At 42.4% G+C, this 26,139-nt stretch overlaps 1 protein-coding gene across 1 annotated transcript in view; it reads left to right on the top strand.

Moving 5' to 3' along the window:
* The window catches only part of PLCH2 (phospholipase C eta 2), a 74,849-nt gene that overhangs the window by 34,111 nt on the left and 14,599 nt on the right, over nucleotides 1-26,139 (top strand). Inside the window, exons 3-16 of the mRNA XM_068171408.1 lie at nucleotides 10,451-10,597; nucleotides 11,429-11,672; nucleotides 12,187-12,316; nucleotides 13,317-13,487; nucleotides 15,253-15,346; nucleotides 18,495-18,698; nucleotides 19,755-19,875; nucleotides 21,139-21,310; nucleotides 21,576-21,683; nucleotides 22,898-23,056; nucleotides 23,791-23,883; nucleotides 24,346-24,446; nucleotides 24,781-24,878; nucleotides 25,193-25,375. Of these exons, the coding sequence (XP_068027509.1) occupies nucleotides 10,451-10,597; nucleotides 11,429-11,672; nucleotides 12,187-12,316; nucleotides 13,317-13,487; nucleotides 15,253-15,346; nucleotides 18,495-18,698; nucleotides 19,755-19,875; nucleotides 21,139-21,310; nucleotides 21,576-21,683; nucleotides 22,898-23,056; nucleotides 23,791-23,883; nucleotides 24,346-24,446; nucleotides 24,781-24,878; nucleotides 25,193-25,375 (2,025 nt within the window). The remainder of the gene's footprint in view (nucleotides 1-10,450; nucleotides 10,598-11,428; nucleotides 11,673-12,186; nucleotides 12,317-13,316; nucleotides 13,488-15,252; nucleotides 15,347-18,494; nucleotides 18,699-19,754; nucleotides 19,876-21,138; nucleotides 21,311-21,575; nucleotides 21,684-22,897; nucleotides 23,057-23,790; nucleotides 23,884-24,345; nucleotides 24,447-24,780; nucleotides 24,879-25,192; nucleotides 25,376-26,139) is intronic.

The raw sequence follows: 26,139 nt of genomic DNA, 5'->3' as shown, positions 1-26,139 counted from the left end.
AAATCATAAAGCCTGTTCTCACTTAATTAAAATAATTGCATCATTTTTTTCCAGATGAGCCCAAGAGAACTAAACATCATGGCAGGAGGCAGAGTAATTGTCATTAAATTAGTGCTGTTGTTGCTAATGCATCCCCGTTCCACAAACACTCCTTCAACTGAATGAAGTAATTTAAGGGATTTCACAACTGGTTCATTTTCATAATGGGACTTTCTAAACAGTTTTGGAGAGCCCTGGGAACGTTCATGGTTGTGGTTGCCTAAAGCAGCTGTCCCAGGGCTTGCCCACTGTGAATTCCAGCATGGAAAGGAGCACCAGGAAAAAGTGACGTTCCAGCCTCTCCCAGTGGAATCAGTGCCTTGCCAGTGGATGGATACTGAAGACAGGTGGATTTCAGACAAGCTAAATAACTTGCTGAATATGCTCTGAGCCGGTGCACAGATGTTACACGTGGAGGCCTGGTGGGTGAGACACAGAGGCCATGGAATAACCTGAATTCCACTCCATCTGGGCAAGATGTGCAGTGTTAATCTCGAGGGGGATTACTGTGCTTAGAGGTGCTGTCCAGATGGTCGGGCAGGCTCTGCCCGTGCCCATGGCAGAGGTCGGTGCGGTGGAGCTGGGCTAGAATTAGGGAAAAGGCAGCTTATGCACAGTTGGGATAAGGTTATGGCCCCAGAGCAGGTGCTCTGGCCTTTCTGAGCCAAAACCATCTGAAAGTGATTGATTTAGTCAATTCTTGATAGATCTAATACAGAAGTTTTTAGTTGAAAGACAAAAATAGAAAATGTAACTGTGAACGTCTTTTTTCCATCAGCATCTGCTCCCCAAATCCCTCTTCTTGGGAAGAGCCCACACTAAAAACAGTGGGCAGCTGTTGCATGCAGACACAGCTGTGAAAAAGCAGAGTGCATTGGAAACACAAAGGCAAAAGACTCCAGCAGAAAGAAGAGAAACTGCAGCTGAGCTGGCTGGTCTGGCTGCCCAGTTCATGCTGCTTTAGCCCTCTTGGAAGCAGCATTTCTGGGGGAAAGGGAAGAAACATAAATCACATGTTTAAAAGTAGTGAATGAGCATCATTCACCTTTGATTCATCAAGTCCAGTCATCTCCTGCTGCTTGTGTTTGTGCCCATGTGTGTGGGGTTTTGAACCTTTACTGCAGCTAAGAGTATTCCTGACCTGTATTTAGCGATGTGCACTTCAGTGGGATGTTTTTGCTTTTGGTGTTTCAGACACATCTTTGCATTTAGTGCTTCAGAAGGTGGTAATAGGCTGGCTAACTCCCATGAAGATCTTGGGCTGGGGTAGCTAAGATGTAGTTGTAAATGGAGTTTCTGCAGTTTTTACAGGATTTTTTTTTTTTTTTTTTGGCTGGTGAAAGTGCAACGGGGCGGATAAAAGTAAATGAGAGAGAGAAGTGTGCCAGAAAGCACTGATACCTTCTGTTTTCCTCCTTGTATTTCATGATTGTGTTGTTGGTTGGCAATAACTTTTTTGTGATTCTACAGCATTAGAAGAAAGATTTCCCTGGGTGGGAAGTGGGAAATGGGAGTAACTGTATCAAAGTTCTTCTGTGTATGACTAATAGCTGCCCATGAGCAGTTCCGTGCTTTAGAATCAGCCTCTTGTGACGAGGTCAGTTTGTTAATCTGGTAAACTGGGTCTGTAGTGTGTCCATGCAAAGGAAAAGGGAGTGCATGGCTGGGAAGTCACAGGTCTAATCCTGGTGGATTTGCAGGTCAAATACGCTGCCAGTTCTGTAACATTTAATGGTTTTGGCAGTCAGGATATTGAAATTTCTAGTTTTGGTTTTTCTACTTTGAGGGCTGCAGCTGTTTCCCTATGTATTACATAACTGTTCACACTTTTTCCATCCCTCGGCAGTCAAGTGAATCCCTCCATCCTGAAGGATTGCATTAAGGACAAACCCATTTGTCTCAGGAGGATCTCCATCCTGTTCCCTTTTCTCCATCTTCCAAACCATATGTGTGTTGTGCTCCTGTGTCTTCCTCAAGATGTTCTTTCTGTGGGATGGAGTCTGGCTCCTCTGGCACTCTCGAAGTGACTTCCTCTGCAAGACTTTGACATTCCAGCATTGTTCAAGTGTTCCGAGTTCCATTTTTAGCTAAGCCACAGGCCAGCCTGGAGACTCAGACAATGTTGGGTTTAAAATCTATTTCGTGGCATGAAAAGCCTTAGTTACACTCAGACAATAATAAGTTCCTGAAGTGCTGTGGAAAGAAGACTTTAATCTCCCTGTTGGGTCAGGTGAGCAAGATTGCTCTGAGGATGTCAAGAGAGGCAAGAATAGAAATCCATTTCAGTAGGCTTAGATCCTAAGTCCTCAGCTCAGTATGCTTAAGAGTTGGGAGAGGGATTGTGTCCAATTTAACCCTTCGTTATTCCCTGTTGCTTTTCATGCTTTATCCAGTATCCAGCATAATAAATGGAGGAGCCTTCTAAAAGATTTTATTTTTCTCTCTCTCCATGAGGATTTTCTTAGGAGGCCTGAAGGGGTGTATGGATAGTCAACTGAAATAATTTAAATTAAACCTTCTCTGTGTGTTTTTAGGATTAAAAATCTAACTTTAACTTGAATATTGTAATAGTTCTTTTCCAGTGCTATAAATAATTGGCATTTCTCTCTACTCAAATAAAATCAAATCCACATTTGAAGCCCTGCATTTACAGAATTTTAATTATGAACCATGAAACCAATATCTTGAGCAATGCTGCAATGAGAATTACATTTCACTCTTCTCCTCCCTTCCCCTTGTCCCCAGGTTGATAACACATAAATGGTGAATGCAGGCTCTAGGATGTCCTGGCAGAATTGATATTTGAATTTTGAAGGGAATACCTTTAGCATTCTGTGCCAGCCACTGATTTTGTTGCATGTACAGCCTGGAAAACTGCAAGAAAACCTGATTAGTACCGCAAGAGGGGAAAAAAGGAGCTGAACAGCTGCAATACTTTTGGTTTATGCAGAGACCCTCAGAGTAAAGTACTCTCTCCTTCCCTGTGAGGTACAGCAGTGACATTCTCACCATTTAAGGTGGTATTTCTAAAGCATGGACATTACACAAAGATGTTTATGGGTTTATTTGAGGAATTCAGAGGAGCAGGTGATAGAGAAGGCAATGAAACTCACAGGTCCCAGCTCTCATCCTGGCCCAGGCTTCACATGAAGAAAGGATTAGGATCTTTAGAACAAAGTTTCCTTTGTTCTTCCCTTCAGGGCAGAGTTTTCTGTGGGATGCATATATCCTTCTGAGCATTTTGCAGGAGAAGTTGTTCTTTCCCTGATGACAGTTTGCAGTCATCTCACTAAATTGCTCTTGAAAGATGCCTTAGGAGGGTGGAAGGCTGTGGTTGAAATGTTTGAATAAACAGTGGCAGGAGTGTACATAGCATACTGCTTCCTGTGGTGCAGACCCAGTTTGGTTCTAGTTTGGAATTAATCTGTGGTTAAACTCTGAGTCAAGCCCAGTATAAGAACTCTGGGCATAGGTGGTGAAATAAACAACTTGTAATTGAGAGTGAATCATCTTCAGAATTAACTACTCCAAAGCTTTTTTCAAACTGTGAAAGGAAGAGTAGGAAGCACTTAATGAATGTGTTTTTAAATGGGCAATTTGTGTTTAGCTCATCACGGTAGAAGCATATGAGGCTCCTTGTACAGATCACAGATGGCAAGAGAGATTGTCTATTGTACTTAAAACTTAATGTAGCTTAAGTGGTTGCGATAACCTAAGTGACAGATTCCTGTGTTTGGAGTTGAATGGGTGCATTTCAAATGGAATGAGGTAGTGACTTATTGCTTTTTAAAAACTAATCCTCACCTGCTTTTATCTGCCAGTCCTGGAGCCCCCTCAGTGCTCCTGGTTCTGTTACAGCAGCTCTGGGCACAGGAGCTGCCCCGCCGTGCCCTAAGCAAGATCTTCCATGGCTGTGTCAGCTTGCAAAGACATCCCTAAATAGAGTGTCAGATGGAAAGACACTGGGGAAGAAGGAGAAGAAGGAAGAGGAGGAGGAGAAAAAGATGAAGAAGTGAAGCAGAAGAAGAATGCACTTATTTGAAACCTTTTTTTTTTTTTTTTCCACGTGTCACCTAAATCCCTTGACTGGATAGGGCAGGAGCACGGCTTTAGGATTAGTGCCTGTGATGGATTTAGGATTTGAAGCAAACATGTGTTGCTGTGTTTCCATCGTATCTAGTTTTTGTTGCCTAGAGAGAAATATTCTTTCTTTTATCAGAAATGCCCATTAAAATAGTGAGGAGAACATTTGGAGAAGAGAAGACCCTCACAATGATATTTTGAAGAGCTGTATGAGAAGAAAATGTGATTATTCTTCTTTTTCCAGCCCTGGAAAGAGACTGAAGAGCTTATGCACCTGGGCAGATCTACAGTGAAAGGCAAGGGTGGCTCAGGAGGGCAGAGAGGGGAATGGATTGTGCTGCTAACTGTGCATTATTTACTGCAGGGGTTGTTGTTGGTTGGTTTTGAAGAGCAGGTAGAGCCCCTGAAAAAGTGGGACCTGCAAATCTGTTTGTAACCAAAGAAAGGAAAGGGTTTTCTCCTTGTGGGAATCGCTGTCAGGAGGAGGAAGCGGTGGAGGAGCCAACAACTATAAATTGCTGTAAAGTCTTGATGATGCCAAGCAGTTGGGAAAGTACCAAAGGAAAAAGAAAATCAGCAGGAGGAAAAGAATATCATCGGGAGGCCTTGCTGTCCAGAAATGGTTTCATCTACATGCCAAATTGCCTCATGCTCCATCAGGTGTCTTCTTTAAAATCTTGAACTGAAGCCCACCCAATCCTCCAAAGTAGTCACAGGTACATCACAATAAAAAGGATTTTATTGGGATTTTAATGTTCTAAATCTGGACTGTGAATGAGGCTTAAATTAGCTGAGAAACTGTCCTGAAACAACCTGAAAAATACCACTGGATTTTGGAAATCAATGGCTATTTTCTATTTTTCTGATAGTATTTTTTATTCTGTTACATGGAGAATGTGTACTACAGATTTTTGATACCTCCTAAGGCCATCAGTGCTTGTTTCCAGTCCAGCTCAGATATGGATATCTCAAAATCTCCCTTGCTTCAAAATAAGTTCTCAGTGGCCCGTCTGGCTGAAGACTTTTTCTGGGTTGGTGGCAGCATCGTTGCTTCTCCGAGATGGAAAATCGGCCACTTCGGTAAGATGCTGGATCCCTGCATTCAGTGAAATGGTGACACCTTCAAATCTTTCATGTGGAAACCTTAGTTAGCGGCACCTTTGTGTAGCAGCAGCGTGGGGAGCAGAAAAGAAGGAAGGATGAGGCAGCCCTGGTCTGATGTTATGTTGCTTGGTTGGTAGTGCAGTTCTTTTTGTCTTCAGCAAGCCCCCACTTATAATTTCATGATTGATTTATGTTCTTCAGGACAAGCTAGAGCAAAGTTGCACATTTTGACACTTGCTGACCCTTCTAAATATTCTGTTGCATAGACTCTCTCTCCTTCTCCTTACCCACAGCACGACAGTTTTGCTATCTGCCAGTATTGTACACCTCTTAACTCTTTAAATTTATTTGTAGTTCAGAGTTTTAAAAATGAGCATTTGGAAGTATCTCTGCTGTCTTCATCCCCACCAGGTCACTGGACTGTTTTAGAGGCTGTTTTCTGAATACAGATACTCTCAAGCTTTACTGGCTTTGCGATAAGGATCCCCTTTGGGTGCTCACAGCAGCCTTTTGTTTAAATAGCTAATAAACCCAGCAAACCTAATTAGAGATGGCCAGAGAAAACAGATGTTCTAGTAAAAGCACTTTAATAACAATCTTCTTGAGCCACTTCTGCATGGCCAGTGAGGAAATCTGCAGCCTGACAAGAACCACCCGTTCCTTGGAGCACTTTTTTGCCCTATTTGTCTGTCAGCTTCATTGATCGAAGATTTTTTATTTTAGCAAGAAAGTTGGACACATAGATAGCTTAGCGAGTACTGGGAATTTTTTCAGAGGAGAAGCACCATCCTACTCTGCTTCTGCATTTCCCTGGATGCAGGTGGCTGATGGAGGGGTGGAGAGCTGACAGCCTGACCTCAAATCAAGCCCCTAATTTCCACAGGATTAAGAACATCTCTTCTCCCATTAACACCTCATTTATTAGGGGTTGTGTGCTTTAAGGACCAGTCTTCCATCATCTCTTGTACACAGTAAACACTGTCCCAGCCATTGCTGGTAGAATTATAGAGAAATGTCCTTTTCCAAAGATACTTGCAGATTTTTTTGGCCAATGAGCAGAACAGTAGAAGTCCTGGACTTCAGTGAAGCTTGAGCCACTGAGAGCCAACAAGGGGGAGAAAGTTGTGCTAGGAATAAGATGGTTGGTTTAAAAGGTGAGAGAGGCCTGTTCATTAGGCTGGAGGGATGCAAAATGAAACAAATGAAGATTAATGAGTTTGGATGTGACCTGGTTTTTAACTAGATCCAGTGTAGTGATGTGAGTGAGCCTGGTGTACCTGGGCCAGGAACACCACAGCCAGTTCATAGGCAGGACTGGCAAAATATCTTCTGGACTGTTCAGCTGGACAGAACTCCCTACACACTCTGCTGGATATATTATGTACTTGGATACATTACATATTTTATATCACTATATTGATATATTGATTTAAAAAAAAAGATTTTATACCTCCTGTCTAGAAAGAAAGTGATATTCCTGGCAGGAATAGTTGGAGCCAGTCAGCTCTTTGGTTTACATATTGATGAGCCACTTATAGCTGTGAAACCATTTCCAGTGAGACTTTAAAAAAATGGGGCAGTCATTATGTCTTCAATGGATTGGCAGTGCTGAACGTGTGACAAGTGTGGGAGTCCTCTGTTTGTGTGTGGGAAAGCTGTTTTGGTTTGGTGGTATTTTAAGGGGATATTTCTTGCCCTTCTGGTGCACGTGTACTGGGGGGTTTCTCTGGGCTCACAAACATCTTCTGGAGGCCCTGGAGAGAAATAAGCTGCTGGAATCTGTTCTCCTCCCCTGCTGTTGTTTGGGATTGTTTGAGGCCACAATTAGGATTCATCCCTCCAGGATCTGTTCATGGGGCAGACCTCGGCAGAGGGGTTTTTGATGCTCCCTGCTCGCTGTCCCTAAGCCTGCCTGGGGCAAAGGTGTTTGACACAGCCTGGGGCTGCCTTGAGCCCAGGGCTGGGAATCTTTTAACAAAGCTGGTGCATGTACAAAAATACTCAATGACTCAATCTCCTGACTTCTTTTCATCCCCACATGCTAAAATACTCCCACACCTTCACATATTTATATCAAACTCCGAGACTCCTAAAAGACAATAATGCTACTGAACCATAAATAATTAATTTGCAGACATTAGAACATCTTTCTAACAATAGGCATGATATTGGTCTCCTTTCCCCCCTTGTTTCAGGACAAATTGCAGGGTTTGTGCTCTGTGTAGTTTTGCTATTTATTATTACTTTGTATAGTAAATAGAAATGTTATTAAGAAGCATGAGAAATCGCTGTGAGTCTTTTTGCTGCATCAGTCCAGTGTGGAACTGGGTGACTGAGTGTTCCACGTTTCTATTCCCTGCTCTGCTCTGACAGTGCTCTGTGCTGCAGTATACAGAGATCCATCTTCTCGCCACAATTTCTTTTGTTCAGATGCAAATTGAGGCAACTCATTAGATCAGAAGAGAGCTGAACATAAGCTGAATTCTGAAAAAAAAAAAAAAAACCCAAAAAACTAATGAAGTGAAAACCAGAAAAGCTGTAATTCAGCCTTAATTGAAGATAGTTACGAGGCATTTCTTCAAAAACCTGATTCATTGCAGGACTGCAGGATTTTTATCTGAAGTATAGGAATGAATCCTTAAAGAAGAAATGTGAACAATGGCAAGGAGAAGCAGTTCTACTTCTCAGCAGTGTGCCCTTTTCACTTACATGCTGTGAAAGACTTCAGGAAAAAAATGTATCATTTTCTGTTTGATACAAGCACCACTAGGATTTCTTTTTTGTTGTTTTTTTTTTTTTTTTCCTTCCAGTCTCAGTAGTGCTCTAAACTTCCAGTCCCACAAGGGAGGGTGTGTGTGTGAGTGCCACACACAGGGACAGGTGTGGAGGTGTCCCTGCTCCATGTCCTGGCCCTTGCCTCGTGCCCCCAGCAAACACCTCTGCATTCCCTTTGGGGTTTTCCTTCCCACTGCATTGCCAGGATCCAGAAAAGCTGCTCTCACACAGGATGGGAGGGATTTCTTGTGCCCTCCTTTCCCTGTGTCACCAGCCCCAAAAAGATGGCAACACTGAAATATTGGGGCTGCTCATGGATCACCCAAGCTCAGTCCAGATGAGCTGGAACTGCAGCAGGCAGCTGTGAGGTGCTCGGGGTGGCTTTGGGTGAGAAGTCCTGCAACAAAATAAACAGCAGCATTGAAAGAGCAATCCAAGGATGCTTATTAAAATTTTAACAGCAGGGAACATGTTCCTGCTTCATGTGAAAGCAAAGTAAATGTGTGTTGCAGAAAGTGTGGTTTTATTTTGGTACTTCTTCATAATCTTCCGCTTTGTAACAGGTGTGATCTTTGATACTTTTCCCATTTCTACTCTCCTGATTTCTTTCAATAAGATTATCTACTGCTATAGTTCCCAAAGAGGAAGTTGGAAATTTAATGTGATTTGAAGTGTGTGTGATTTTCTGTTCAGAGAAATTCTTTTATTAGTTTTTAGGCTGATTTTTTTTTTTTTGAAAACCCTATAAGCCTTGTGAAATGAAAATAACTTCAAGCTCCCCATAATTATTATTTCAGTAAATCTGAGAAATATTTATCTTCTTCTGAACCAGAATGAAAGCAGATATTGAAAAGATTGAGTGTCTGGGAGAGGGTTGGGCTGAGTTTGGATCTAATGTTGCAGAGGATGTTTCTGGCACAGCACTTGCCTTTATGGTGATACCTGCTGAATATTGATTTTCTCTAAAGACATCTGTGACTGTAGACAAGGGTCTAGCTTTAAGAAGTAAAATGTTACACGAGGGATTATCTTGCTCTCAATTCCACACCTTCTCTCCATGAATATTTTATTAACATGGACAATGAACTCTACAGAATTGTGCCTTCAAATTAAAATTTTCTTGTACCATAGAGGTTTGCTTTCATATGAATCTATTTTGCTGAACCTTTTCCAGTGTGAATTAATTGACTTTATCTGAACATGAGCTCTAAAGCACAGAGACATCAAAGCTATTTCCCATTTCTTTTTACTTACCTTGCTTTTGCTTTTGCCTGAGAGGTGGACTTGAATCACCCCAAGGAGCTGTGTTGGTGTTGATGCATTTTGGAACACATGGAATCAGTGTTTTCATTTGGACATTGTTTCATCTTTAATCTTGATGGCAGAAGACTGATAAAAGAAAGCTGACCTCAGAATCTCCTTGCATTTATTTCTGAACCAGAATGTGTATTGCATGTATTAATTTTCATTCTGCAATCCAGAATCTCAACAGTAATTTTCACTTCTCATCTCTAGGGCTGGAAAAAAAAAAAAGAATGTTGAACACAGTAATAGTTTTAATTTTACTTAAACAGATCAGGCAGAAAGAGGAAAATCAGGTCACAGGCTCTGCTCTGTCATCAGGGGAAATAAATGGGAGACTTGGCAGAAATTGTGAGTCTGCATTTATTCCTGGGGCAGAGCCAGCCGCTCACAGTTGGATTGAAGCTGTTGAGCTTGGTCCTTGCAGCAGCTGGATTTCAGAAGGACCCAACCTGGCTCCCAGGGGATTCCAGTGCCAGAGCCCTAGTTTGGCAGCAGCTCCCCAGGAAAGGGCAAGATCCCTGGAGATGCAGAGCAGACCCTTGGAGGGAGCTTCTTCCAACACTCATGGCTTTTAAGGCTGCACTGTCTGGGATTCTGCCAAACCCACAGGAATGGAACAGTCCTGAGGCCCAGAGGCAAAGTACAACACAAGTGAGAGGCCTCCTGCCAGAAAATGTGGGTTTGGGGGATTTGGGAGAAGAAAAGTTTGTGAGGTTCTTGCTACGCAAATCTATAGGATCAGTGACTTAATCCATAGAAGCAGTGGGACCTTGCTGGCCAAGGATTCCAGTTTCCAGGTGAAATTTCATCCTGTGTCCAGCACAAGGTTTACATTGTGTTGTCAGAGCTCAGATTTGAGATGGTCTTGAGAAAGGTGAGTACCTTGTGCTGGTTCCAACATATATAATTTCTTATAAATTAATATAGGAATGAAAACTTTCACATGTACAGCTATGTCCACAGTCACCAAGAATCTGACTTTTTGATATTAACACCTGACCTCTTATACCAGACACTACAGGAAACCTTGTGCTTTGACTTGAACTGTTCATTTGGCAGCTGCTTGATGTGTTTTCTTCCTGTAAAGGCAATTCCAAAGGGAGCAAGGTCTGGCTCACTGCTCTCTCTTCATTCCTCTCCTCAGTGGAAAGATGCATGAGCTCCATGCAGGCGGGCACCCAGATGATCAAACTCCGAGGTGGCTCCAAGGGGCTGGTCCGCTTCTACTACTTGGATGACCACAGGTCCTGCATTCGCTGGAGACCCTCTCGGAAGAATGAGAAAGCCAAAAGTGAGTGTCAGCCACAGAACCTCCCCTCTGACCCCTCCTGGGGCCTTGTCCTCTTGTAAGCAATGGAGAATGAAGGGCCTGGCTCAATGAGAGGTGTTGTGTAGCAGCATGGGGTTTAGAAGGTGGATGCTGTTACCTGTTTCCCAGTAAGCATCTCCTGTGGAAAAGCTGCTTGGGTAAGCATTCAGGCAAAGCAGTCAAGTCCACACACACCACACTCACCATGGCTAGCTCAGCCAAGAGAGGCAGAAGGGCCTTTTGTATGATAAATTCCAGAGAAGGTTTACTCCACCACTCTGAAGGGAAATCGGGGACAAAATACAAGAGCATGTGCTGTGCACAGACTTAAGAATGGGGTCAGTGGCCAAAGACCTGAGGGTACAGGGGTGGTGCAAAGGGCAACAACCTGTAGGGGGGATGAGGGATGAATAATTGGGGTGGGCAAGGTCAGCTGGCCAGTGGGGGAAGCAGTCTACATTAGATTGGCAATAGTGCTGCAGAGCGCCATGGGGCAAGTCCTCTCTTTCAGCCCAGGTGGGGAAAACTCTACCTTCTTCCAAGGCAAGGCCCTGGGGACTTCCCTGAAGGGCTCAAAGGATTCCATAGTGTTGTACTTGACTTTAAAGGACAGTAAATGATTTAATGATGGGTAATTGATGAAGCTGAAGTTGCTGCAGGTTGTGCAGGTTGTAGGGGTGTAGGGTGGTGTAAATTAGTCGGAAGCAACCCCTGTGTGAGATGGGGCCTTGCAGTGTGAGGTTTGGGCTCTCCCTCTCTGGGATTTCTCTGGCATGCTCACAGCCATTACTGAGCTGCACTGTTTCCCTGCAGTTTCCATCGACTCCATCCAGGAGGTGTGTGAGGGGAAGCAGTCGGAGATCTTCCAGCGCTATGCCGATGGCAGCTTCGACCCCAACTGCTGCTTCAGCATCTACTACGGGGACCACATGGAATCCCTGGACCTGGTGTCCTCCAGCGCCGAGGAGGCACGGACCTGGATCACAGGGCTGAAGTACCTGATGGCAGGCATCAGTGATGAGGACAGCCTCTCCAAACGCCAAAGGACCAGAGACCAATATCCTTCCTGTGCTGCCTGGGAGCTTTCCCAGCAGTGAGAGCTGTGGAGAAGCTCGGGCTTCCTTACAGTATTTGCTTTGCTACAAGCAAGCACTAGGCTCAGATCTTCAGAGCGGTTCCCACTGTATTCCCTGTTTCCAGAGACAGAGTTCCTGAAGAGGATTGTTCTGGGCAAGATTTGGAGATGAGTGACTCCAGTGGACTGAAAAACACACAGGTACGTTCTTCAGTCTCACTCCCAGTGTAAAACCATCCATTTAATTTGGTGATGTAACACTGAGATTCACTCAGAAGCTTTTCTTCTTTGTTGTCAAATAGGCACAGAGCACATTGGCATGTTGAACACAGCAAGTCTAGAAGCTGTTACTGAACTAACATGAGAGTTAGATATTAGCTTGACCTTTCATTCCCAGTCTCATTTGCAGTGTTTCCTAATGTGAAAAAAATCATATAGCCATGATGTTCAGTAATATCCTTCAATATTCCGTGCTGTTCCTTAACTCCTGTTCAATGTGGTTGAAGCAGACATTTGATGAGGCAGATAAAAATGGGGATGGCAGTCTGAGTATTAGTGAAGTGCTCCAGCTCATGCACAAACTGAATGTGAACCTACCCCGACAGAAAGTCAAGCAAATGTTTAAGGTAAGATTTTCTTTTTTTCCTGAAAGAGCAAGGATTTAACACAAAATCCAGTAGGAGAGATAGCAAATATTTCAGCAGCTGGCTTGTTTCCACTCTACTGAGAGATACTACACAGTCCAATTTGGTAAATTGGAAAGAGCTCCAGAAACGCATCACAGATAAATTGTTATGCACAGAAAAAGGCAACACACCAGGTACCTTCTGGTGTTACACAACATGAAAACACACAGCACCAAGATTGATCTTTTGCTATACCTTCTTGATCAGAAACTCAGTCATGTTTCCCCTTCCAATTATGTTCTCTCTACCAAATAAAGTATCCAATATCCTGTGATAGCTGGTACTAATAAAATACCCAGCATGCAAACTTCTGTATCTGTCAGATTTTTGCACTGCTGAGAGCTGTTTGTTTGACATTGTGTTCTGCTGACCTTGGCCCAATTTAGTGAGCAACAATGGAGATGTGTAGCTTTTGTTATCACAAAGTCCCTGCAGGGACCAGCAAGCCTTTATGTGAGATCCCTGATGATTTTTTCTTTACTTGCAAAATTAGTATTCTTCCAGATCTTATTAGTTTATGGCCATGGATTTAACAGATTTCCTCTCAAATCCTGGATATAAAATTAATTTCAAGATGACTTGGGCTCCAATGATCTTCTGAAGATGTGAGTGGGTAATTCTGCCAGACACATGCATATTGTTGGAGGGGAACTTGCCTTCACTTGATTGCCATGGACAGAAGAAATCCTTCAGCAGGGTTCCCTGTGGAACAATCTAAACCTTCAAAGTTGTTTTTGGCATGGATGTATCCATGGGAGAGGTTCAAAGCTGTGCAGAGGATTCCTGTGACAGGGCTGATAGATCAGTCAGTTCTAGCAGCCACGTCACACAGCTTCAACCTGCATTTAATTCCAGTGCTTCACTCTCATGCAGGGGTTTGTTTGTTTAAAATTGGTGCAGGCAGTTGGGTTCCTGAGTGTTTCATTGCTGTGTACTGCAGGAGGCTGACACAGATGACAACCAGGGCACGCTGGACTTTGAGGAGTTCTGTGCCTTCTACAAGATGATGTCGACGCGGCGCGATCTGTACCTGCTGATGCTCACCTACAGCAACCACAAGGACTACCTGGACACAGATGACCTGAAACGCTTCTTGGAGACTGAACAGAAGGTAGGCCTAAGCCAGGAGCAGAATTCCAGCTTCATGCCTTCCTGCTTGCCATTGGGAATTAATTCCCTTTTAAAGGGGGTGGGGACTTAGATGCTGTGCATGTGAAAAAGAGACAGATGTCTCTTGATTTTCATCTAGGACTATTTCTTGAATCTTCTTGCCCTCACTACCTTTTTGCCCTGTAGGCTCTTTTGCTTTCTTTTTTCATGTGCTCCCCTTGAAGAATCCCATCAGCATCTGTCTGTTCCCAGTATTCAGTACCTTGGAGCAAATCTGGTGTTCCTGGCTCTGCATATGACCTAGTGCACAGCCCATGATGAAACTCTGAATTACTTTGTCACACTATCTCAGTGTGTAAACTGGAAGATTATCTTTCAAAGAGCAGTTGAGAGGATGATTAATGTATAGGAGAGTTTTTGAAACACGTTGTAGTACCTAAGAAATTTTCTCTGAGTGATTTAAATCCAGTGCTGCAGGAACAAGTCCTTTGACTTATCTTTGCCCTTTTCCTCTCATGGTCTCCTCTGAAGCTTCATGCCTGTAAGTCATAAATGTCCATGATTTTCAATCATTGTTCATAAAAGGAATGAATAAAAAATCCACCTCTCTGGCAGTTATCTTCTTAGATAAGTGGGGTGTGTTTCCATTTCATTGGTCAATTGATCCTCCAGATGGTGAGGGGAAGATGAGCACTCACCACAGGACAGAAATCAACTCAGCTAATTACTGACATGGCCAAATCCTGCCTGGGGGGCTTCTCTCCCTTGCCACCCTTTCTCATGCAACATGGACAGGGAAAGCACCTTTACTCCATTCCAGGAAAACCTGATGTTCCACAGCTTTATCTTTTGAATCCAGTATCATCAATGTTCAAATCCAGAGTCAGAGGTTTTTGTCTTCTTCTTTTCCTTTTATTTATTAGGTTTTAAATTACCCCCAGAAAAGACATTGATCTTGTAGCAGATGTGCTGGTGGTTTCATTTTCCCCCAGGCAAAGATTCTGTGTTGCCAAATTGATGGTCACTTTATTGCACTCTGATGACAAGGGCTGTGTTTTCATGTACAGCATCTAATAGAAAGGATTTGCTGGACCACTCAGGAGAGGAATGTTAAATTATATCAGGATAATAGAGAATACATCAACAGTTAATAGCAGGAGTATTAATTGTGTTAAAATTAAGTTACTCAAACACTGCATTTTGTAAAAAAAGTTACAGCTTAACATTAATATCCCTGATTTCATAAATGACAACATTTACAGACATATATTTCCCTTTGTACTCTTTTTCTTTTTCAGTTAAGAATTCAGAGCAACCTTGAAGTTAGCAGATTTCCTGAGAACGTTATGTCCTGTTCCTCTGTTTCCCTGCAACTAACAGATTTTTCTGTCTGCTGCATAAAGATGAGCCATTTTCTTGTTTTATTTTAAAGTAAAAAACCCTTTGATAATGCAAACTAATCCTCTAATCCTACAAGAGAAGAAATCCCATTGGTTTGTGGCAAAGCTCGTTCTGTTTGGGTGCTCCAACAACAGATCTGACCTACAAAGCAGAACTCTGTCACCAGGCAGCTGCCAATAGCACAGAAACTTTCACAGAGCAATCCCCTTCTGATCTGACCTGACACTGATTGACAGGAGTGAGAATCCCACTGGAAAATCCTGAGTCCCACTGTGGATAATCTGCCCAGTTGTTGGACTGGAGATGGAGAGAGCTCAGAGAAGCTGTGATTAATAGTTAACACTGCATTTTTGCTGCTTTTACAGATGACAAATGTGACTAAAGAACATTGCCTGGAAATCATCAGCAAGTTTGAGCCGTGCCCGGAGAACAAGAAGGAGGGAGCCCTGGGAATTGATGGTAAGCTGGCTGGTGCAGCTTTTGTGGGGAAAAGGGAACTGTCTCAATGCTCAGGAGAATATTGCTGCTGCTCGTAGAATATATAGATGTAGAATTTTGTCATGTTGTATAGAGTATATTTCCAGTCTTTTTACTTTTTTTTTTTTTTTTTACAATATCTACCATTTACTGAGAACCTAAAAAAAATCAGATGTCTTTGGAGAAGTTTTGAAAGGTACATATCAGGATGAAGCAGCAGTCATTGAAAGTCAGCTGGAACTGGAGGTGTCTCTGTTTGTGCTTTTGGAAAATACAGTTGAATTTAGTTGCATCATTCCTGCAGGTATTTTTGGAAATCATTTAAGTCTTAATATAAGAGGAGTGATGTGATCCAGAGTAAATGTCTGAGTGGGATGATAGATGAAATTGGTCCTGCCTTCCTGACCTTTGCTGCTGAAGCCTTCTCTCTGAATAAATCAATGCTGTACCACCAGCTGTTATTTTGGGGGCTGACTGTAAGTCCTTTCCCCTAAATAGTAAATCTTCAGCCAGATCTTATTGACCCCAAGAAGGGAGTACATTCCTGAGGAATTAGGTCCTGTGCAAAAGTTCTTGGACATAGAAAATAAGTCTTGTCCATTTCTGTGGGTGTGTTGTCATCCTGAAAAGTGCCAGAACAGAAGTTGTTTGGTTTCCTGCAGGAAGAAGTGGGTAGTTTCTGGTACAGTGTGTAAGGTGGTTGCTTAGGATGGGTCAAGGTCTGTTCTACTTTCAGACTAAATTTTCAATTTATTTTAAAGCTTATGCTAATGCCAGTGAGGGAGCAGATGACATTCTTTTCATTTTCTGGTCTTTACAGACAGTTGCAGTCACATAAATAATGAATAAGCATGTTCATTATCTTGCCTTCCTCATACCTAAAAAAGTAAGAGTAGGCTCTTCAAACTACTGTAAGTTTCCATAGAGAAAAACTAACAACAACAACAACAACATCTATACAATTGCTTTGCCTCAGAATGGATGCCAAAACGTTACAGAATTTATGGGTTAGGATAAGAGAGAGTCCAGCATGGTGACATTCTGCTGGTGTCTGCTCCTGATCAGGGGGAAGCAGAAGGTGAGGCCCTTTGGAGACAACTGGAAAAAGCTTTGTGACCTTAACCCCTCCAGTAACTTGCTGCAAGTGCAACAGGACAGAACAGACCTAATCTAGAGCTTAATTAATGCAGGACATTTCTGGTAATATCCAAACAGAGGTGACTGAGGGGCTGACAGGGGCACATTGCTGGGCTGGTGCTGACAAAGGAGGAAGAGTTGCTTAAAAATGATAAATCTGTGTCTGCATGTACATCGTGTATGAACATGTGTGCACACACACACAGAGGAGTTATTCCTCTCTTGTCTGTGTGGAATTGAGACTTTAAATGTCTCCTGTCTCCCAGAAAACAAGTCCAGTGCTGCCCTGGGGACTGAAATGCAGAAGCCATGGAAGCTGAAGCTGCCTGCTCATTCCTCAGACTGGTACAGCCCAGACAGGAGCATCCTGCCCACACTTGGCTGCACCTCAATAGTACTGAAATAACAGTACAGAGTCCTTTGTCCTTTCCTCTTCATCCCCGTGCCTGTCCTCAGCTGTGCTGGCTTTTGTCGTGGAGCACCTTGGACTGGCCTGTGACAATGGGTTCTCTCACAGTCCCTAAAGAAGCCCTTTACCTTTGTCTGCTGATCAAAGTGACACCGTGCCAGTGCACCTTCCCTGAGTGTGACCACCGCAGTCCTGTGGGACACACTGCCGACAGCACCTTCCTTCTCTCCTCTTTATTCCCTGTAGGACTGATAAAACCAGTTAGTGTGAACTCATAACAACCACCATGCCACCATATTTTAACAAGAGCTTAAAGCAAACAATGGTGTTGTGGCAGCAGCTGCCCTCCCAGTGCTGGGTGGAATTAATCTTGCAGCAGCTGATTGGTTTGCAGGAAGAACTGATTACCTGCCACCAATGTTTGGCTGTGTGTTTGCTGACACACTCTGTGCTCTATCCATTTTCCAGAGTGGCTGCTCTGCCGTGGTTCATCTTTTGTTTTCACCCTGACTCTATCACTGATTTGCTCATTGATCATGGTATGTGCTCCAAGGGACTTCAAAATTCAGCTGGGCTGAGTTGAATTCCCTGGCACTGTGTCCAAGTGTATTGTTCAAAATGTTTTGGCTGCTATTTGTGTTTATCAACTCTTTTCCTTTAATAAAACTTTCATCAAATACCAAATGTATAGCCTAGAAGGACCATCCTAAAGGTGACATTTTCTCTTGTCACAGTCAAAGTGTGTTAAGACCTTTGGAAGCTTGGCAGGATTTTTACACGGGCACTGGTTTATTTATGGAATGAGTGAAATGTCAGGAGAATTAGAAGTCTTGAAGCAGAAACCTATTGACCAAAGGCATCATCAGTGTCAGCAAAGCCAGGGTGTGAATGGGAGTCTGAGTCTTTCCTTGGTGGTGAAAGAAAAACCTTTGGGGGATATTTGAAGTGGAAGTTACAGTGTTTCATGTCAGTCTGAATTGTGAATGTGTCTGTGATATGTGCACAAATGTCTGCTGGAGGTCTGAAAACAGCAATTTCACACAAAGATAAAATCATAACTTGCTAAAACTTTGGTTTGTGGTGTTATATCCAAATTAGAGAATGTAGCTTGAACAAGCCAATATGTTCTGTCGTTATTCTGGTTTTTTGGGGGGAAAATACTGAAAGAGGAGAGGAGAATATCTCCTGTTGGGCCATCAAAAACTGTCTCTACGCAGCCCAATACTGTAGATCTTACAAGATTTCACTGAGGAGCATCTCCAGGATATGACTGCCGATGTCTGGAGGCTTTTATCAGCCATGTGACCCAATGTCCTAGCAGAATCTTTTGACACAAGTTATAAGCCTAAGAGGTTTGGACTAAATAGACATATTTTTCTCAGGAAAGGCAGAGCAGGAAAACATACAAAACAATGAGAAAAGCAAATATTGCACTTGGTTATGGTGACAGTTTGGGTGTAGTGGTGCTATTTCTTTATCTTAAATGTGCTGGTGAATGTAGGGATGCATTTTAGGCTGGTTTTAGGAAGGTTACAGCAACAAAAAGGATGAAACTCTATTATTTACAGTGTTGTTTGTTGACAGGTTTCACCAATTACATGCGGAGTCCATCGGGGGACATATTCAACCCAGAACATTACCAAGTGAACCAGGACATGAGCTACCCTCTGAGTCACTATTTCATTACCTCTTCACACAACACCTACCTCATGGGAGATCAGCTGATGTCCCAGTCCAGGGTGGACATGTATGCATGGGTGCTACAGTCTGGCTGTCGCTGCGTGGAAGGTAAAGAGCAAAAAGGAGCTGTCCGTGGGCTCTGTAGTCTTGTTTCTCCTCTCTGAAGAAAGATTTGTGACTTCTGCAGAGGGCATGGTAACTGGGGAGAGGAAAAAGCCTAGGAAAACGGTGTTTTCCTTTCATAAAGAACAACAAAATAATGTTGCGATAGAATGGACAAATTCTCTTGAGCGAGGAAATGAGACAGACATTTGAGGAATGGTGTTGTTGGTAGTGAGGAAAAAAACTGTAAAACTCCTGTTGTAGAGAGGATGCTGATGTTGGGCAGAATGCACTGGTGCTTCTGCCTAGCCAAGTGAGTGACAACCAGACTGGCAAATATGGCAGAGTTCCTGCCACACCTAAGAGGAAAGTGGATATTTCTGCTCGGGGAAGTATTCTGTGAAATGGTGACAGGCTCTGCAGTGACCAGGAGACCTTTTTGTGCAATCCCTTCTTGTGCTGCCTTTCTGAGACATTGCTTCTTTCATAATCATCTTTAATGTTTGACCATCAAAGTGTTTTCACAGTTTTTCAGAAGGCAAATATGGTTTGCTCGGGTTGGATTGTGGATGTGCCATCGAGTGCTTTAGAGGAGTAAAACATTCCATGGAAATATGACAGTAGACAAGTATAAAGTCAGCAAAAACCCAGGGTGGGCTGGGGATGAGCAGGTCTTGGCTTGGCCTGTGGTGTGAGCAGCTTGGCTGAGACTCTCAGCTTTCCTTTTCAGCAGGAGCACAATGAGAGCAATGCTCTGCTCTGTCACCTCTCTCCCTTTCATAAAGTCCTCAGCACTTTTCAAAAGAGTTTCTTTGCTTGGGGCTTTCTCAAACAGTGGGAACAGTCAGCTGGTCCCAGCACGAGGTCAAGTTCAGGAAGTTCCTTCCCAGGAAGGATGTTCAGCACAGAGAGGAGGGAGATGCAGGGTGGGAATGAACCTATACCCTGCTTTGGGGACACGTCTGGCTGGGCTGGTGAAGGGAATTCAGGCTTTTATCGTCCCCCACAGAGGGTGGCCCTGGTGTTCCTGCTCTGATGGGTGTCACTGTTTCTGTCCTACAGTTGACTGCTGGGACGGGCCGGACGGGGAACCAATTGTCCACCATGGATACACCTTGACTTCCAAAATCCTCTTCAGAGATGTGATTGAAACTATCAACAAATATGCCTTTATCAAGAATGAGTATGTATCCAGCCTGCCAACCTTTGAGTCTCAGGGCTATGAATGGCAGTGTTCCCTGGCATCCTTGTGCATCCCTGACCTGTTCCAGAATTCCAGACAGAATTTGGAGTTGTTTTCTGGGGATAAATCCTTCAGATCCTTCAGATCCTTCAGAAAGAAACACCAAGGCAAAGCTGAGTAGGGACATTCTGCACAGAGGTGTGCAGCTGGCTTTATTGAGCTTGTACAACACCTGAGGAACAACAGGTTTTGCTAATGAATGTTTTTAGTGAAGGGCTGACAGTTGAACCACTTTGTCTCTCTGGATGTGCACTCTGGAGCTACCAAGGCTACACCTGGGTGCTCCAGGGATAGGAAACAAGTCAGGGAATAAAGAATCCAAAGAGACAGTGACCTGATTGTGGGCAAAGCAGAGTGTTCATCAGAAAGAGGTTATTTTCCCTACAGGTACATTGCTCAGAAAATCAGTATTATTCATGGGAAGTTTCATATACCTTGGCAGTTACTGTTCTCCTCCTCCACACAGTCAAATTGTGTGTGCCAACCTTTGTTTTTGTTTTTTTTTTTAATAGAAATTACTTTATCGATGTAAAAATTTTCCAGTAGCTCCCCCAAAGCAGCCCATCTGCCTTTACAAATAGAGCTAAACTTGCACTAAATTTTCAGACCAGGTAAACTTCTTGTGAGCCTGAGATTTTTTGCAGTTTGCCTGAAGTCATGGTAAACAAATCAAAGGCAGTGCTTCTGAAATTGTTCTGGTTTTCTGACCTTTGCAAAAAGGCTAAATGGGACCACATCATCAACTGGCAAAGTTTGGTCCTGGTGTGGCTCAAATCCTTATTTTTCCTGATCAGGAGCTAATGAAGGCCAGATGTCAGGATAGAAATATTTGATTTTTAATTAATGAATCCCTGATAGTTCGATACTGCAAAAGTCCTTTATAGACTGGCTGTTGTGCTGATCTTAAAAAAGCATCATCTCTAGAGAGAAATCCATCTAAAGTGGTTTTACGTGGCACTGACCACGCTGGAGTAGATGTTCCACAAGTCTTATCTTCAACCAGGCATTGTTGTTCCTTGGCCTTCGCCTGGGCAATCAACAGTAAATGAGAACAGTAAAACTAAAACTAGAAACAACACTTGCTGTCTCTGTAGAAGAGGCTTTGTCTGCAGGTTTATCTGTATGACACTGCTCTGTTGTTCGTGGGAAAGCCTTCATGCTGTAAAAGCCAAATTTGCAGCTGATGCTTTCTGATCTCTGCAGGTACCCTGTGATCCTGTCAATTGAGAACCACTGCAGCATCGTGCAGCAGAAGAAGATGGCTCAGTATCTTACAGAAATCCTGGGAGACAAACTGGATCTGTCTTCTGTGCATAACGATGACTCCACAAAGCTCCCTTCACCAGCAAGTCTTAAAGGGAAGATCTTGGTTAAGGTAAATTCCTGCTTCATGTGTGCTTTCTGTCCTCTTGTTTGTGATGATGATGATTTCTGCCTGGTTATCACCATACCCTGACTTAAATAATTTCACAACAAGCAGACCTTAGGAATCTTTAGGGTTCCTAATTAAGGTTCAGAACAAATGTCTTCTCAGTCAGTAAGAACCTGGAAAGAACATGCTTTGAATAATTTAGATTTTTTTTTTTTATAATATCTTATAGCAAGAGCTCCTCTGTCTCTGTAATGAATTTCTCTTCTAGGGCAAGAAACTTCCAGCCAACATCAGTGATGATGCAGAGGAAGGAGAAGTTTCTGATGAGGACAGTGCTGATGAGATTGATGATGACTGTAAACTAATGAATGGAGATGTAAGTGAAGTGCCCATTTGAATGTAAATGTCTGTCAAGGCTTCCCATCCCATTGAGAGGAAACCTTGTAGGAGTTCTCTGGATTGTGGGTGTGGTCTGATCTCTGGAGTTCATCACAAGTGGTTCAGGTTTTAAACCTTCATGGGGGCAGATTGACAAAAGGGCACAGGAAGCAAAGCAGCACGTGTTCTAGGGGTTCTGTTTCAAATTTAGCATATTAAAGAATAATATCTCATGATTCTTCAGTGCATCACAGTGTGCTTCTCCTAAAATACAAAAAACAAAAAAAAAAAAAAAGAAAAAGAAAAGAAAAGAAAATATTCTATTTACATCAAATTGTGGTCATTTTTACAGAGCATCCCTTTGCTTAGCTGAATGCTGGGCTTGGTTGATTTTTACTGTAAGAAAAATCTCTACTGGCTTCAATCTGAAAATCCCTTATTTCTTCATCCTTTCAAAAAAGTTCTATTTTTTGTCACTTTAATCTTCTGGCAAGTTCCACTGCACCTTGCAGAAACAATACAAAACACAGCAAAAGCATTTAATGACATAAACCAGATTGCCTTGGAGAGAGTTTGCATTCTCAGTCCTCTCTCCCTCAGGCTATTTCCTCATTTTGTATTATTGATCTGATCCTTTTCATCTAAAAGAGAAACTTCTCTGTGAATAAGACTACCAAAGGAGAAAAATGACTTCTTTGCTTTTTGGAAGTTATTACATGTTAGCATATCACTTTTGAACATTTTACAGCATCATCTTTGTTATTAACAATTCACTTTGCTGAGATTTACTGATGCTTTAAATCTGAGAATTGCTACACCTGGTTTGCTTTCCAAAATGGAATTTTTAAGAGTTCAGAAAATCAGAGCTTGCTTCATGACAAATATAACTGGGAATTCTTGAGGCCTACTGAGACAACACAATCTGTCACCCCTTAAAAGACCTGAATGAAAAAGAAAACTCTTGATTTTTATTTTTAGTTTTATTTCCTCACTTTTCCACATGGGCCATGGTGCACACAGAGCAGGGAACAGGAGTTCTCTTGCATTTTGCCTTTGATCTGCTGAAAAGAGGATTATAAAGCATCTCCCATCCATTCCACCCAATAGATCTTGCACCTATTGCAGCTGCAGAGTCAGCCTGGACATGGCATGGGACTCACATGATGCTTTTTCATCACTGCCTTGTTTAATGATTTAATGTTTTGTTTGCAGGCATCTGCTAACAGGAAAAGAGTGGAGAATATTGCAAAGAAAAAACTTGACTCACTGATAAAAGAATCCAAAATCCGTGACTGTGAAGATCCAAACAATTTTACAGTTTCCACTCTACCAACCTCAGGAAAAGCTGGGCTGAAGTCTGACAGTAAGAAGGTGAATTTGTGTTTAATTGTACTTGTGTTTCATTAGTTTACTAAATATATCTTATATTATTGTCTTCATAGCTGAATTAATGCAGTTAATGATGATGCCAGGTGAACAACACTGTCAGATACACAAACTATTTATCTTGCTCACACAGCAATTGGAGCATGAAATGTAGTCTGAAATGACTTTTCAACAGAAAGAATTTGATTTTCCGTTATAAAAACTGTGTATGAATGTTGGGCTCTTTTTCTTCCTCAGTTCTCCATGTTCTATGCATTTTCAGTAAATTTTAATTTATAATTTTAACTCTAATTTATAAAAATGTACTCAGTCCACAGACTACACTTCATGAGGTTGAGGCATTTTTATTTTAAACTTTGTAATAAGCCACGAAAAGTTTGGGAAGATTGTTCCACACAAATGATAAAGAGTGGAGATCTGCCAACAATAAGCAGGTGTAATAACCAGGGATTAAAACTAAACTAGGGATGAGAACTAAAAATCAGCTTCCCAAAACATCCTGTGGGGTGAGTTTTGGATGTGTTTTAGACCCAGTGCTTTACACGATGGATCAGAGTTCTTGTGAGAGCCACTAGAAGGCCAAGGCTTGACAAACCCTTTAGCAGAGGTGTCACCCAGAGTAGTCAGTGCTAAAATCCCCTCCTGTCTGGGCTGATATCCAGAGACTGTCTGAGCACTCTGTCTGAGCTCCTGTGTTCTTCTCTCTTTGGCTGCTTCAGAGTAAACTTGAGGATGATGCAGAATCCGGGGAAGATTTCAGTGCCAGCAAAAGGCACAGCAGGTCACTCATGGGCAGCTTCTCCAAACGCAAGGTGAGCCCCTGGCCAAGGTGAGGTCTGCTCCAGATCCTGGATTCTTGGAGGGATTTTTATATTTGCATGCAGTGGAGAGGAATTTCATAACTGCAACATCTGCAGCACCCCGCTCTGAGGCTGTTCACTGAACAGACAGGCTGGGGAGCTGCTTATCATTGTGCACAACAACACAGATTCAATCTACATGAAGGTCTGAAGGCATCCAAGATCTGAGAACCACAGAAATTAATTTACACCTTTTATCTGAGGATTTGTGCTTCCTTTGTAACAAGGCTCAGACCTTGGGCTGAGTTTTCCCCATGTGCAAATTTTGCTGCAGAGCTGAGTGTTATGAAAGCTGTCATTTTCCATTTTCTCTAAGTAACACACTCATTGGCATAACAAAGCAGAATTGTAGCCAGCTGCTCAAACTTTGATCACACAGTTATGATATTATGGTTTTATTTCCTTCTGGCACAGAAAAAAGGAAGCAAATTAAAAAAGACATCAAGTCTGGAAGAGGGTGAAGACGATTCGGATTCTCAAGGGAATTTAGCCAGGAGCTCTGTACATTACAGCAGGTTTGTTAAATGATTGGACAACTTTGTTGCTAAAATATGCCTGCATAAATGCACCCACTAAATAGGTTTGCTTCTGGTCTAGATGCCAGACGTTTTTTGGTGGCTGCAGGCACGTGACAGCAATGTGGGGAGATGCAATGTCTGCCACAAAATCACCAGAATGATCTCTTGGTGTTCTTCAGATTAATTAGCAAAGCACAGTGAACCTCTTATGCATTTTGAGCTCTTACTGTCTCATACATTTCTTTACCCTGATTTATTTTTAAATATGAAAGATAACATTTGCTCCTTAATTGGTGGGAAGTTAATTTGTTTTGTTAATTTACCTGTCTAGGGTAAGCCGACAGAAGAAGACAATGAAGCTGTCCAGGGCCCTGTCTGACCTGGTGAAATACACAAAGTCAGTTGGCATCCATGATGTTGAAACTGAAAGTAAGTTGAACTAAAAGTTTGGTGAAAATAATTGCTACACAAAGAAATCGAAAGGTTTATGTTCTTGCATATCTTTTCATTAAAAGAAGACTTCTTAATGAGGATTCAGGTCATCATCATTTTCACTTTCCCAACCATAACTGCTCCAATAAGCACAGTGTCTGCTGTAATTTAAGGAAAACAGAATTCCCTCTGAGTGGCACGCACTGAAATGATGTTTGATAGCTAAAAGGAACTAATGCTATGTACTTCTGGAAGTTTTATCTAAATAATAAATAAATGAATAAGGAGATTACCTCTAATCTCCTCTGCAGTCTCTTCCAGCTGGCAGGTTTCATCTTTCAGTGAAACCAAAGCCCACCAGATCCTGCAGCAGAAGCCAGCACAGTACCTACGTTTCAACCAGCACCAGCTGTCCCGCATCTACCCCTCCTCCTACAGAGTGGACTCCAGCAACTACAACCCCCAGCCCTTCTGGAATGCTGGCTGCCAACTTGGTGAGCAGAAAGGAAACTTCTTTATTTTTTGTTCTGTTTTGGGAGGGATGTTGTGGGAAATGGATTTGTAGAGAATTCTATCCATGGAATAGGACAGACGTTGCTGAGAGAGAAATGGAACCCGAAACAAGTTTCAAAAGGTGGCCTTACAAATAAGACTGGATACATTAGAGAAACAGAACTATGAAAGATGCATTGTAGTAAGACTTTAAGGGGTAATTTTAGATGATTGGCTTTAAAACATTTACAACATAGTGTAACAAAAGCTGATAGGCCAAGAAATGCTTATAATGTATTGTAATTATGAAATAGTTGGCTTCTGATTGTGATGGTGTGAATTATAACATCTGTATTGTCTCACCCTTCACATGAGACTAAAAATAGAATAAAAATTTTAAAGCACCTCTCAGTTGCCCCATCTCTGGGTCAGAAAAGGGCTTAATCTGACAGGATGTTTGAATAGAAGCAGTGGAATCACCCCTTAGGACACTCTGAGTTTTCTGCTTATCCATCTTTGCTGACCATTGAGTCCTTCTTGTTACTGTTCCTGGATTGATTGCCTTGAAGATGTGTCTTACATGCAAGGAGTTGCCTGGTAAATGGAAATAAATGAATTTCTCAAATGCAAGAGGACTTCAGAGTTCAGCTCTTCTGGAGAGCTTCTTTCCCTGAAGCTGTAATACAGGAGAATAATTTTCCATAAGATATCTCATTTTTTTTGCATCTAAGAAGTAAAATTTGATTCAGATTTTTTTTTTTTTTTT

The sequence above is a fragment of the Anomalospiza imberbis genome, chromosome 23, assembly GCF_031753505.1.
Source record: "Anomalospiza imberbis isolate Cuckoo-Finch-1a 21T00152 chromosome 23, ASM3175350v1, whole genome shotgun sequence".
In the NCBI taxonomy this organism is placed as follows: domain Eukaryota; kingdom Metazoa; phylum Chordata; class Aves; order Passeriformes; family Viduidae; genus Anomalospiza; species Anomalospiza imberbis.
This window is presented reverse-complemented; position numbering and strand designations above follow the sequence as displayed.